Raw genomic sequence first — 15,310 nt, forward strand, 5'->3', positions numbered from 1 at the left:
TTTTCTGACATTTAGCAATACACACATTTAACTGAAATAAATCTATCCCACGAATTACCTAAAATTCGACAAGGTAACTATAAAAAAAGAAAACCTCAATTTGGCCAAGGATCTCCCTTTATTCACACAATAAAGTGATCTCTTTCCTATCGACAAGATAAGGCAATAAAATAAAATTTAAGACTGTGGTTTTTCTGGTATTACAGAGAATTAAGAAAAAAACCACAATATCTCAGGTCTAGGCTAATATATCTTTCACCATGGTTTTAAGCAAGTGCTTTCAGATTCTTTTTAAAAATCCTGTTATAGAGCTTGTTTGGAGGTTCTAGCAGGGGAGAGTAGCTACTTGTATAACCTTGATGGAGGAAAAGATCCTCCTCTATCAGGGGTGGTTCAACCTAGTGCACAGCCATGGAGCAGTGAAGGAGGGAGGGGACACCTGCCTGGTCAACCAGATCAGCTGAGTCAACCCTGGCAATCAATGGGGTGACAGATGTCACAGACAGATCACCCTCACAGCCAAAAATCCTATTACAGAGCTAAAGCCCCGTGCAATTGCTCTGGGGGCCTGGGTGGCCCGTGAGACTGCATTGTGCACTCACCTCGCTTCAGGGCCCTGGGGCTGCCAGGCCCACTGCGGCTGCGCGGGTCCGACTCCGATGTCCGTGAGCTGCACCTGGAACTGTCCTCATCTTCCGACCCAGAGGAGTCATCCTGGAAAGGGCTGCTACTTATTTGGGTCGCTTTCTAAAGAAAAGCAGAGCAGCCTCTCTGTATACACTTCTAGTCACTTCTCTCTTCAGATGCACAATGTTTTACAGAAAGAGGTCACGGAGTATGTTTTTTTGGAAGGAATACAAGAACATATTTTACCATTGTGAGGCTCACGTTGTCAAACCTCAAATTCTAATTAGCTAGGCAGTGGTCAATTAGAAAATATTCCTGAAAACATAAGACTGTCACTATCTGACAAGATTCATTTTAATTAGGTACTGCTGGCAAGGAAGAGGACCCTAGCACTGACACAAAGATCTTTCTAAATCTGGAGTTTCCATTACATGATTAATAATTCCTTTCAACAATTAACAGCTTGGGGCAGGGGTGGGCAGGAATCACACGGGAATGGATACAGCCCTCTAACGCTCTGAGAAGAATAAATATCTTCTCCAGAATTTTTCATTTTTTCTTTTTTATTATATGTTAACAGAGTCTTCTGAAACTCTCTACAAAGGGAGAGGGTCTGGCTCAAACGTTAAGAATGGAATCTGGAGCTTGAAGAAACAGTTTTCCTGATGCGTGATGAAGAGAACCACATGTTTAACACTAATGATGAGTTACCCCTTTTAATGTTGTGTACACTGGGGTTGTCAAATTCTTGTATATCAGAGATGTATAAAGTCCGGATGTGGTATAGGAAAGCATGGTAGCAGAATCTGAAACAGAAAACAACATTAAAAAAATCCTAACTAGCGCATTGGCCTATTTCTTACCAATATGAATTAGCATGATTGCCAATTAAAGAGAAACTGGACTAAGTCATGTGATTACTCATTATACAGTCTGGTTTATGAACTACAGCACTTCCAGGTTTATATATGGATTTTTTTTACATGTTTCATTATTTTCTCATGTGTGCTGGTTTCCCAGAGGGGCTGTAAGCTCCTTGAGAGCAAGATCTATAGCTTTGATTTCTTTAGCCTCTCCATGCACATTTAGCTGAGGCTGCACATAAGTAAAAGCAGCTACCAACTGAGTGACTCAGTGACCAGTACCTATGCAGATGTTAACTATTCATAGCCCTGTTCCTGACATGCTGTTAAAACACCATCATGCTTTTTTTTTTCTTTTTTGGTACCAGAGATTGAACTCGGGTCCTTGCGCTTGCGAGGCAAGCGGCGGAACCACTGAGCTAAATCCCGGGCCCACCATCATGATTCTTAAGCCTTTATTGAGTGAATCTGATGTTAAAAGGTTAGAATATAATTTCCCTAATGGTAACAATAGAAGATAGCCAAAAAGGAAGAGAATATCAACAGTTACCTCTGAGATATAGATTAGTGATAGGATAGGGACCCTAGGAAAATCTCTCTTAATTCCAGACAGTTCTGTGTTGTTAGGCTTTATTTTTATAATGAGTATATATTGTTTCTATAACAGTTCTTGGTAGAAAAGGAGAAAAGAACATAGTAACCATTATTTTTACAGTTTTAAACAGCTACAATACCACGGTTTCTCTATATTTTCTCCTTTCAGGTAAAAATTTAGTGAGGTACTATCTGTATTAAAGTTGAATGTATTAGTGCCCTTTATACTAAGATTAATTTCAATTTAAAAACATATTATCAGTAACCTTAGAAATTAGTTACTGAGATTTATATAATTAGATTTATTTCAATGAATTTAGCTAATTGGGGAGTTCTTGGCTGGTGAAACAGCAATACAAAATCATATGCATTTTAAACACTTTTTTATTGTGGTGAAAAACACAGAAAAGAGAATTTATCATCTTAACCATTTTAAAGTGTACAATTCAGTAGTGTTAAGTATATTCACATTGTTATAAAGCAAATCTCTAGCGCTTTTTCACCTTGCAAATCTGAAATCCCCCTTTTTCCCCCTTTCCCAGCCCAGGTGACTACCATTCTACATTCTCTATCTATGAATTTGACTGCCTTGGCTACCTCAGTAGGTTGGAATCATACAGTATTTGCCCTTTTGGACTCTATTATTTGTTTGTTTCATACAATCACTTGGCATAATGTCCTCGAGTCTAACCTACGTCACAGCATGCAAAAGAACTTACTTTTGTTAACGTTCTCCATATTGAAGGCCTCAGACATTTGAATGCCTGATTTGGCTACAGCATAAATTCTGCCTTCCTAGTATAAAAGAGAGATTTGAAGAGGGTATTTAAAACAAAGAAATGATTACTTTCAGTACATACATTTTTATTTGTTCTTCATTTAATATTCTTAGAGTATAGCATTATTATAAAACTCATTAGTGCCAATAAAACACATCCTTGTGAATTGCACTGTAGACATTTTTCTCATCCATTAGTCATTTCATTATTTATCTTTGTTCCCAAATTTTAAATTCTTTTGAAGATAAAGGGAACAAGTACAAGAAAGCTGATACATAAAGCTTGATTCATCTTTAATTTTCTATCATTTTAGAAAGTGGTTAAAGAAAAACTTTGAATGGCTGTACAATGAAATCAGAAACTATTTATGATCACTGAATAAAAATAAATACCTTCTTTAATATTTTACCATTCTGGAACATGGTTAAGGAAAAAAACCTTTAAGTCAGAAATCATAGACAAAGTGGCCCTAAATGCTATTCTCTTATTTTAATGTATGCTCCAATCAAGTAGAAAAGCACTCAGGTTCAAATAATACATGATTTGGAAAAGTGCAATGACATTTATAAAATTATCTTATTCCAAAGTAGGTTATTCTGTTTTCTCCTCTTTTCTGAGACAGACCTCTCAATGGGTATTGGAAAGGCTATTAGCCCTCCCCCAGCCCCATGAGAAAAGAGACCCCCAGTGGTTCCATAGATCACACAGTTCAGTATCTTGCATTTTTGTAATGGGTCTAACCTGGGCAGAGTTGGCTGGACCAGGGCATAATAAACTACCAGTGCCATCCTCATTCAGACTAGTCAGTGGCCCAAGAGGTAAATGGCATAAGATCTCTGATGTACAGAGGCACTTCAGACTGAAGAGCATCTGACTGGATTAGATGCAGTTTCTCTGAGGAGGTAGTTGTGAGATACACAGAAATGAACACTAGAGTGGGATGATCACAAAGACTAAAGAAGTAAGGCACTAAGGGAGGCATGAGGCAGTTAGAAGGCATGGCAGTGTGGGAGAAAGTGGACATACAGAAAACAAGTAGAAAGAGAATCACTGTAAATAAGAGGACAGCCGATTCTCTGGAGCAGCAGCAATGGATGTCACTTATTTCTAAACTGATGATCAGAGGTACTGGTGAATCATAGGTTATCCCACTAGACTCACTATATAATATATATATATATATATTTTAAACTGTTATATTTTAAATGACATTCCAACTCAAGAAGGATAACTTATGCCTTAAAAGAAATGGGCTGGGGATTTAGCTCAGTGGTTCTGCTGCCTGCCTCGCAAACGCAAGGACTCGAGTTCGATCCCTGGTATCCCCCCCGCCAAAAAAGAAATACTTGGTAGTTGAGGTAACTAGAATACATCTTTTCCTTGGAACCTGAAAATAACTCACAAACAAAAATCAAACCTCAAATTTGGCCAGTGTGCTGGAAGGCTTTTGAAAAGCAATACTACTTTTTCAGGTCTGAATTTCTTCAGAAGAAAAGGAGAGGAAAGAAAGGCAAAAAAGTAGTAAAATGATTTGCCAAATAAAACAAACTTGAAAGCCTAACATAAATCTTTGAATATCTCAACATAATAAAAACACAACATTTCAACTTCTTACTGCCTGAACTGTAACATAATTGAAATTCCAAAGATTCACATGCAATTAATTTCCACTTCTTTATGAGCCATCCAGAATTTAGTAAAAAACTACAGACAGTGTCATGCAGTGAATGAAATGAAATCTTCTCTTGAAAGCTAATAAAAGCAGATACAAGGTTTGAATTTATACTAGAAAAATATGGCTTCCCTAATTTGCTTAAAATTAGAGCAGTTACTAAATTTTAAAATAATAATAAAAGAACATGACTCCAAAAGCCAAAAATCTTACAATCCAGGTGTTTCTCTGTAGGCCAAGGGTTAAATTATGACAATACATGAAGGAAAACTTAAACCTACAAACCAGACCAATTCACTTTGTTTCAAATATAGGAAGAATTTTTTTCATCTAGCAATACAGACAGTCCTTGAGTTAATTATTGTAGTGATGGTCAATGTTTCCATTAGAAGGAGTTTTTATCTATTCTCGATATGTAGAAAGACGCTTTGGCTAAAGCAATGGATTTATAAGCACAGGAAGAAGAAAATGAAACTTCCCTTGACCCAATCAAGAAAATGACTTTTTTTTTTTTAAAGACCAATAAGAATTAAGTGTTCTGGTACAGAATCACACAAAATTGTCACAGTTAGAGGGAACCCTTCTTCCCCATCTGCTAATGTTTCTTTCTCTGTGGAGGGACAGTAATTAAGTGCTCCTGATCTCTCTTCACTCATTCACTTTGTCCTCCTCCACAGCACACAGAGCCCAGCACTTTCTTCTCCTTTCCCACAGAAAACAAGCACCTGTCTGTTTCTTCCAGTCGTAAGTTTAGAGGGGCATCATCTCTCTGAAGGAAGCCTGGGATGGTCCAGGCCTGCCTGGGCTGGAGGAATAATTCTAGCTAGCTCCAAAGTTCAGTATTGGAAAGCAATTTGCTTACCAATTCTCTAAAACTCTGTTTTATCAGTAAATAAGGTAATATTTTGCTTTCCATCTGTCTTCTCACTTGATTTACAACTAAGTGGGGGACAAGAAGGGGAAATTATTATTTGGGAATCTGAAAATTATCAGAACAAAACTGGATTTGAAAAGAAGTTGGGAAAAGAAGTAAAACAAATGAGTGTTGAGAAAGAACCACCATGGATGTGTCCTATACAGGAATATAATTACCCAAGAGGGAAACCGGTGCAGGGGAGGAGTGGGGGGTTTGCTGCTCGCTGCCTTCTTTGCTGAGTCACAGATTTCCTGGTCATCTGAATATGGAGATTCCAGGGAGTCATAGGAAAATAATCCATCATCACAACTTGTGTCCATATTGTCTAAAATTTCACTGTCACCATCAACTAGATCTAGATCTGTTTCCTGAGGTCTCAATGGTCGTATCATGCTTATAGCATTTCTGTTTGTACCAAACATCCTGTCAGAACTTAACTGTGGCTGGCTTAAGTGCCTTTTGGCAAGTGCTACACTTATACTGAAAACATTAGGAATCCTTAACTTTGGGGGTGGCAGGTGTGATGAAGGCACTAATGATGTTCCTTTTCCAGGAAGCGAATTAGGATGCTTTGGAGTTAAAGCAGGAGTCAAAATAGGGCTTGGGGTGTTGGCCTCACTTGATGAGGATGAATAATCCAGTCTCTGGGATTGAAATCTTTTCTTCAGTTCATCTGAGGAACTGTCATACTCATTCTTACTTGATTCACAACTTCCCTTTCCAAGAAGACTATTTTGAGCTTTCCATTGGGCCTCCTGTTGCCAAGAATACAGCTTCTTGTGTTCTGGCCTCTTTATGCCAAAAGTCTCTTCCTCAAATATAGAGCTGCTATCATCAGATGCCGTCAGATACGCTTCGCTCCCCAGCCTGCCGCACTGCACACCTTCCTCTGATGTGTGGCTGGAGAGGGTAGATGTGCACCTGGACTTAGGTCTTTCTTTGCTCTCATCTTCCTCATCAGAACTCCAGTCACTCACGGGAGCCCCAGAATTCTGGGATGTGCCACCATCTGTTGCACAGCTGGTTCTTGTTTTCCGGTTTTGTTCTGAGCTGCAAGGGGCCTGATGCAATGTTCTTGGGCCTCTGTCGCTTTCTTGAACTTGGTTATCAGCACTCTTCTCTAGAATTTCCACTTCTAGAAAAGGATACGTCATTTTAACATGTTTTCTTTAGTAATAAAATCTTTTATTTTATAAATACACCATAAAACTTCTAATTTTATGTGAATAAGATTATACATTACCTTTTGCTAGTTGTACATCTTTTGAACACTGTAAGTCTTATATAAAACACAGAGCCCTAACTCCTCCATATATAATTGTATCAAATGAAAATGCTTTTTACAAAGAAATATGTTGGGGGAAATGGATAAAAAGATTTAAAAAAAAGAAGCAAAATGTAAAATAGGGCAACTCTGACTATCATAAAAAGCAGCCAAAGCAGTTGTGGCTGTGCTGGGCTGTAATGTCAGGAAGACTGTCATGAGTTTCAGGCCAGCCTGGGCTACATAATGAGTTTAAGGCCAGAATGAATTACATAATAAGACTCTGTTTTAAAAAAACAAACAAATAAAAACAACAAAAGCAGCCACCAAAAAACCCCAACACCATTAGTTCAATTTTAGAAACAAAGAAATACATAACCCTCTTTCTACTAAATTTCAAAATTATGATAAAATAGAAGCACAATAAACATAAAGCTATAGCTTAAGAAACAAATTTTTGTGCCTAAGCCTCAACACATGAGATATGTAAAACCATTTAAAAAAAAATTATTTTTTTGGTACTGGGGATCAAACTCAGGATCTTGCGCTTGCAAGGCAGATGTAGTGCCACTGAGCTAAATCCCTGGCCCTCTACTTTTTATTAACTATAGCTACAAAATGTTTTATAACTTTTAAAATGTCTTTAGATATAGCTTATGTTTATTTATAACATAGTAGAATGCAGCCTGTTTTTCATAAACAGTGAATTAAACTTTAAAGAATAGAAAAAGCATTATGGGAGCAAGTTTGACCTTTATATTTGAGGAATGAGCAGCTGAACAAATGCACTCAAAAGTTTCATTATCAGGCAGTTTGTTAAATTTTCAAGTGAGCCAAAGCTCTGGTACAAGCGATTTTAGCTGTGCTCAACTATTAGTGGGAAAAGATTATAATGTCTTCTTGAAAAAGAAAAGAAAATGCAAGTAATGTCAAGAAAATGAGTAGCATTTTCTGATGTCATTTTCAGAATATCATAACCAACCATAGAGATAACTTTTAGGGCTACAATTTTTTCTCCTTCGAAGGAAGAAAACTGGAACTGAAAGTACATAAGTTCTAAACTCAAGTCTCTCTAAAATATCTGGGAAAAGCCAACAAAAAAGGATTATACTACAAGTGTCAAAGCCAGCAGCTTTACAACAGAGCAAAATTTAGCAAAACCTATAAAACTGAAAGAAAAAGAGAGAGAGTAGGAATCTGCACACAGGATGAGGGTGTAAATCTTTAGACAAATATTTACCTCTTTAAAGCAACAAAGGGAAATTCAAAGCAGTTACTAAATTATCCCTGGGGTTAATTTCTTTATAAGTTTGCTAGGTAAGAATTAGTTTCTTGTTTAATATTAGGTTATTTAAAAATTCTCAATAAGTAACAAATAGAAATGCATAGTTCTAATCCAAAACTCAGCTAAAACAATTGTAGAATTGTAAATTTAAAAATTTCAACTATTTCACCTGCTGCATGAAAAAGTATTAAGATGGGAAAATCAGTTTTCCTTTGCATCATTGGCAAAAACTCTCAGAAGACACAAAATAACTACAGAGTCAAGGTTCAATACAAGGTTCAAAATAAGTACATATTGCTTTAGATATGTTCTCACAAAGCATCCAGTTGTCAGAAAAAAAAATTAAGCTATATTTGGATTAGTCTTTGCAAATGATTTTTCCTTTTTAAAAAATGCCAAAGTAAATCAATATGGTAAATACCTTCTATGTCTTTCCCTTCAGTGAATTCAGGTTCTTTAGGTGATAGCTTGCTTACTTCCTCATATTTTACTATTTGAGGCGGACTTCTTGCACGAGATGAAAAGCACCCAAATGTCAAACTGCTCAGGCGCTGCCCTTCCGAAAGCTTTGGTGTAGATACAGCAGACAACTTCTTCCCTTGAACTTCTGCAAGGTCATTAATCAATATTAATATTTCATTCTTTTATAGCAATTTGTTAAACATAAAACCAAAGCGTAAAATAATGTGAACAAATCATTATACCAGTAAAACAAACACCTAAAGTTCATTTTTATATATAGTAACATGGACATCTCAGTGTAAAGCATTGTAAGTCTATGCTTAAAATCTGTTTTATATATTTGCAATGTTTAAAATACATTTGAATTTAGAGAGAAAAGCATCTAATCACTTTGAGTAGTAGTTCTCAAACAAAAATACAAAATGAAAACCCTGTTTTAAATAACTAGAGAATTACAGCTTCTTAAAAAGTCAAGTATTGCTAAATATCAACTAAGCATTGATTAAAATTAGTGTGGAAACACCATTAACTGTGAGGAAAAAGGGCCTGAGGGACTGGTTACTAACACAACCAAAGGAAACCTCGATCACCATTGGGGTATCACACAATCACTGTAACGACTTTCACTTATCCTAGTTTTCAGAAATGGGGGGGTTGTTTTTGGTGACCACAATATAGAGAACCTTAACCACTTCTTTAAGAAAAAAAGGAGGAGCACAAAATTTAGATAGCTACTGGAGTGATTAGGCTAGCACCTAATCATGAATTTAATTTATCTCTAGGAATCTTAACACAGCTGCTTATAAGATCAAAAGCATGGAGATCCCAGTAACAAAAGTTTCCAAGGAAATTCTTAACTCTTCGAGAGCACCAAAGGAAGAGTTAAGCAGCAACTGACAAGTGAATAAAACATAAGTGCAGATTAAAAATATTCAGAGAAAAGATTGCATGTGTACTGTATTTTTTATTATTTACTAATAAATACTAGTCCAAACCTAGTTTCCAAGGATCAACACCTTTTAGTCTATAAAACTAAGAGGCTGCCAATGAAGACCAGAATTGCAAACCAAGAATACCGGAGGATATAAAAATCTTTTCTTATAAGAGTGGACTTAGTACATTCAATCTATCTTAATGAGGGTTAATGTCACAAAGCCCTGAAACTTTAATTCTAAATATAGAACTCCAGATCAACTATGGAGCATCTATTTTCCATCATACAGGTGGAGGAGGTGATAGCAAGTAGGTATTAATATTCAGTAGACAAAATGTTCTATAATCAACAATTATATATGCTGCTGCATCAAATCAGGAAGGCACTATAGCCACAAGTTTACTACTGTAAAAATATTCTAGAGATAAAGTTATTAAGTAGTATGGCATTAAAGTTGACTTCAAAGCCCATGTTATTCCAACCATACCAGTATTCTTTTGATACATTTGGTGACATCCCAGGGCTTTGTGGAAATGTTCCAAAAGGAACAAGAGGCTAAAGCTAAGTGTGCAGAAGTCTGGACCTGTCACCCAACACTGTTTAGCACCTGTCTTTTCTATTCAGATTTTCCAGAAAGAAATGTAAAGGTTTTATTGCTAAATGAAGTTTGAATGCCTCTATACTGCGTCATTGTCCATTAAGCATGAGTAATACATACATCCTTCTGAATTTAGCTCTTCAACCTGATGTACACCAGAACAGGTACTAAAAATATCTCTATTAAAGGAGAGTTATACCACTCATCCTTAGACTTTGAAGTCAGAAAGGAAGTAACCTTAATGCACTGGAAAATGCAAAGAATTTATTCATATCATAAAACTATGCTCAAAATATTCAGGCTGTAAGAATTTCAATCACTGTTGAAAACCACAATAAAAAGCAAAAGTTGAAAATAATATAACTGATTTTTTAAAAAGCATACACACCTGAAGCTAAACATTCAGATTAGTATTTCTCTTTTCAGGTTATTCACTGATATCCAACTCTGCTGTCCAATATGGCCACTGGAACATATGGCTATTTAAATTTCAATCAATTCAAGTTAGGTGAAATTTAAAATCCAGTTCTTCAGTTGCACTAGTTACATTTCAAGTACTTAATAGTCACGTACGACTAGTGGCCATCATATTGGAGAGCACAAATATAGAATATTTCCTTCAATGCAGGAAGTTCTATTAAAAAATGCTGATCTAGTTTGAAAACTAAATGTTCAAACAATATTACCAAATTTTACATTTTGAAAATTGACCTCAGAGCTTATAAAATATTCTTGTGAATTATTTTAAGAGTGACAAATATGCCTTTGGATTTAAGATTTGTAGGTAGTCAAAAGTTATAAAGAACTGTGGAAGTAAGAGTGTTTTAATTTATTTATTTATTTATTTATTTATTTATTTATTTAGAGACAGGGTCTCACTATGTAGTTCAGGTTGGCCTTGAACTTACTATTGTAGCCCAGGCTGGCTTCAGACTCAGCAATCCTCCAGAATCCTGGGAATACAGCCATGTGCCACCATTCCCAGCAGTAAGTGTCTTACTCTTGATATTCTGGAGTTATTAATGAATTATCAGTGGACACTCCCACTTGGCAGGATTCAAATCCTTATCCATAAAACCCAAACGGGAAAAGGATTAGAACATCAGTGATTCAAAGTGAACTAAGTTGTCACATTTGACAGCTAACTACCAACTCTGTCATAATACAGTGGACCCTCAAGTTACAACCTGCCTCACATATGAACAATTTGGGTTAAGACCGGAATTTTAGTTTTAACTTACGACCAAAGTCTTGAGTTACGACACAAATGCCCACCGCTTGTGTGGTTGTAAACAAAGACTTGTGATGCCAGAAAACCATATGTAAGCACACATAAGCTTTAGTCTGAGCCCAGATGCACCTGTTTGTGGATGTTATTTCAGTCATTGCTTTATATAACTGCTATGATTACTGCTATCAAAATGGCTCCAAAAAAAGCTAGAAAAGAAGCTAATAAAGGAAGGAAAGGTAAAGGAAGTAACCACCATCAAAAAGAAAAAGGAAATTGTGGAGAAATATGAGAGTGATGTTAGTGACTGATCTTGCTAATGTGTATAGCATGTCAAAATCCACCATCTTGACAATCTTACAGAGAAAATATTTGTATAAGAAAGCTAGTGCTGCTAAAGGTGTGATTCAAATTAGCGAGTCACGATCAACAGTGTTAGACAAGATAGAAAGGCTATTACTAGTGTGGATAAACAAAAGGCAGAGATGGCAGGTTCTGGCTGAGTCTATAATTTGTGAAAAAGCTAGGGCTATAAATGAAGATCTCATAAAGGATAATCCATCAACAAGTGATGATGGTGAAACATTTTGTGCCAGTAAGGGGTGGTTTCACAATTTTAAAGCAGGACTTGGGGTTCATAATGTAACTAGGCATGGTGAAGCAGCCAGTGCTAATAAAAGGGCTACTGAAAATTACATATACCGCTTCAAAATGATGACACAGAGAAATAGCTTTTGCTCTCATCAAGTTTTCAACTGTGATGAAACTGGCCTTTTCTGGAAGAAAATGCCCACGAGAACATACATTACCCAGGAAGAAAAGAAAATGCCAGGCCACAAGCCCATGAAGGGACAGCTAACCTTATTGCAATGTGCCAATGTGAGTGGTGACCTCAAAATAAAGCCTGTCTTGGTTTATCACTCTGAAACCCCTAGAGTGTTCAGAAAACATAAAGTCATGAAGAATAGGCGAGGGGTCATGAGGAGATCTAACACAAAAACCTGGGTACAAGAGTGCTTTTTCTTGAGTGGGTTAGGGAGGCTTTCTGTCCTACTATTAAGAAATATCTAGAGGGAAAATGTTTAGCACTTAAAACTCTCATCATGGATAATGCTCCCTCTGACCCATGAGATTTGGAAGAAGAATGGGCTGAAGAATTCCTATGACTCTCAGTCGAGTTCCTCCCACCTAATACAACTTCTGTACTGTAGCCTATGGACCAGCAGGTTATAGCTAACTTTAAGAAGCTATATAACAAGGAACTGTTCCTGAAGTGCTTCCAGATGGTCTCAGATACAGATCTAGCCCTTAAAGAGTTCTGGAAGGAACGTAACAACAGCCTTTCCTGTGTGGGGTTAATTGAGAAATTCTGGGCCAATGTCTCTCTAAGGACATTGAGATCTGCCTGGAAGAAACTGTGGCCTGAAATTATACAGGAGAGTGACTTTGAAGACTGTATAGAAGAGCCTGGGCCTTCAATTGACCCTGTGGTTGGTAACACTGTCACTATAGCAGAGTCCATAGGCTTGCAGTGGTGCTGTTGGGGAACTGGTGGAGGAACACTCAGAGGAATTGTCTACAGAGAAACTTCAGCAACTTCTTACTAAGCAATAGAGAATGGCAGCTGAGGAGCTCTCTGAAGAGGGAGATATCAACAATCAGTGCAGCAAAGTTCTTCTGAAATAAAGGAAATCCTGAAAAAATCGATAGAGGTACAAACATTTGTAGAGAAGACACACCCAGACAGAGCAAAAGAGCCAACTGTTGCATTCACTTGGTTAATGACAATATCACGTCACACTACAGAACAGTGTTAAAGTAAAGACAGAAACAGACAACATTAGATCAGTTTTTAGTTCTGAAAAGGCTGAGACCTAATGAGCCAGACGCAGGTCCTAGTGGGCCTCAGACTCCGCCAAGGAGAGAAGGGCAGAGAGCCAGATTCCTGATGTTGTTATGGAAGAGAACTCTCCTTCCAAACAATAACCACCTTCCATTTCATCCTCCGTTCTTGGAAGCCAAAGATGTCAACTTGAATGGTGAGTATAGTATGAACTTGTTGTTTCTGGCTAACTAGGCACATTATATAAACTATTCACAGTTTTTGTGAATACACTAGGAAAATTATTAGTGCTTCTGGTAAATTATGCACATTATACAACCCTTTTTATTATGAAAAGGTTAATTAAGGGATACTTTGGGAGGTTTGGAATGCATTATGGGTATTTCCATTATTTCTTATGGGAAAAATAGTCTTGACTTACAACCAACTTGAGTTATAACCAGCCCTTGCAAACAAATTGAGTTCATAAGTCAAAGGTCCACTATAACACATAGAAGTGCTCCATAGTTGCCCTCAGAAAATGCCAAGTTCAGTGATGTGGTCAGAGTATGTGAAGTCCAAGAGGTTTCTCCAAAGTCCTCAATGCAGCTATAATTGTACCACATGCATGATTCCCTGGTCCCCACCTAAAGGGTCTATTCTCTTTCTGTAGCCAAAGTTCAAACTTCTCTAGACTTTTGATATACAGACTTCAAAGACTTCTAACCTACTATCTGGCTTAATAAGGCCCTCTGTATTTTTTCAAGGAAAGAGGGAGATGTAGCAGTACGTTGTTAGAAAAGACCAAAATGGCATCATTAATAGAAATTGGTACCCACTGCCCATGATCCCTCACCTGGGCTAACAGCAAAATACAGTACTTTTTAAAAATTGGGCTCTGGGGAGCCGGGGATTTAGCTCAGTGGTTTTGCCGCCTACTATGCAAGCACAAGGACCCAAGTTCAATCCCTGGTACCAAAAACTAAAATAAAATAAATAAAAATTGGACTCTGGGACTTAGTACAGTTCTAAAAAAATTGGGACAAATGGAATGTCTTTCAGTATGGAGAGAGGCAAAATAAATATCTGGTCATGTTTTTCTGATTTACGTAACAGCCATTTTGGTAAAACTGTACATCATCAGTCCTACCTCTTTTTGTCTTCCTCTTTCAGGCCCAACATTAACTTGTGTGCAGGATTCTGGTTTGTTTAGTTATTCACTTTTATTTCATGGCAATAATTTCTTTCTTTTTTTTTTTTTTGGTACCGAGGATCGAACTCAGGACCCTGTGGCTTGCAAGGCAGGCATGGTGGCATTGAGCTAAATCCCCAGCCCATGGCAATAATTTCTTATATGATGTTCATAATTAAGTCTTTAAAACACCAAAAAAAAAGATTTACAATCTTTTTGTATATCCTATACAGCCAAATAAACCCAGCTAATCTATCTTAATGACAAAATTTGTACCTTGTAATTTTGACTGTATTGTTTTTATCTCTTCAGTTTGCTTTTGGTTGACCAAACGAAGATTCTGATTCTCCAATTCTAGCTAAAAGAATACAGTGATATTCTTTTATATAGGGATAACATTCTAAAATGTACTAATAAATTATAATAGTTACAAAATGTTAATATGTCATTATTCTATATGCAAATAAAATTTTAAAAATGACAAACAAATAGATGAATTTATCAGCATAGGCTATGAACCTAAATAATCATGGCATTAATACTTATTTCCAGAACTCAGACTTTTAAATGTTTTCACCGCATGCTTTAAGTATTTTAAATCATAGTATTTCAGCATTTAATCCTTGCTTGTTAAATAATGAGCACATTAATTTTATGACATATACATGTATGCTCTAATTACTTAAAATTAACTAATTAGAACTAATATTAACTATTTCGAATGAGGCTATTTACACTGACCATCATGAGTCTACCAAGGTTTTTTAGAAATACAATGGATATTAAAATGAAAGCTACCTATCTCAAGTTTACTAAAAGACAGCAGCACCACAAACCAATCAGAATTTTTTGTTTCTCTCAGCATTATTGTATATTCTGATGACTTATCTATTCAAAAGAAGTAAAATATAAAGAAAAGGGAAAATATATAACAATAAATACCTCATTTAATTTTACAGTTACCCATTCTTTGATCTTAGCTGCTTTCTCTTCTATTATTTTAGCTTCCTGTATTCTTATTTGTTTCTGAAATAACATTAGCAGTTTGTTTAGTTCAAATGGTGCGTCAGTGAT

The 15,310-nt window shown here is 36.5% G+C and overlaps 1 protein-coding gene across 9 annotated transcripts in view; it reads right to left on the bottom strand.

Annotated features, from left to right (window-relative positions):
* Plekhh2 (pleckstrin homology, MyTH4 and FERM domain containing H2) overlaps nt 1-15,310 on the bottom strand; it is a 117,996-nt gene that overhangs the window by 59,282 nt on the left and 43,404 nt on the right. For 7 of the 9 annotated variants that reach the window (XR_204982.4, XM_004839363.4, XM_004839361.4 and 4 more), the window contains exons 5-11: nt 15,179-15,262; nt 14,513-14,594; nt 8,422-8,607; nt 5,628-6,586; nt 2,804-2,879; nt 1,339-1,433; nt 603-747 (exon numbers count right to left, since the gene is read on the bottom strand). Coding sequence is in view for 8 of the 9 variants with exons in the window: in XM_004839363.4 (XP_004839420.1) it covers nt 603-747; nt 1,339-1,433; nt 2,804-2,879; nt 5,628-6,586; nt 8,422-8,607; nt 14,513-14,594; nt 15,179-15,262 (1,627 nt within the window). In the remaining variant the exon portion in view is untranslated. Of the gene's footprint in view, nt 1-602; nt 748-1,338; nt 1,434-2,803; nt 2,880-5,627; nt 6,587-8,421; nt 8,608-10,902; nt 11,059-14,512; nt 14,595-15,178; nt 15,263-15,310 lie in introns of those variants that run through there. The other 2 variants (XM_004839365.4, XM_021253804.2) reach the window with 2 other exon arrangements.

This window comes from Heterocephalus glaber, unplaced genomic scaffold, assembly GCF_053883595.1.
Source record: "Heterocephalus glaber isolate CG9 unplaced genomic scaffold, H.glaber_assembly_v1.0 deba00001457, whole genome shotgun sequence".
In the NCBI taxonomy this organism is placed as follows: domain Eukaryota; kingdom Metazoa; phylum Chordata; class Mammalia; order Rodentia; family Bathyergidae; genus Heterocephalus; species Heterocephalus glaber.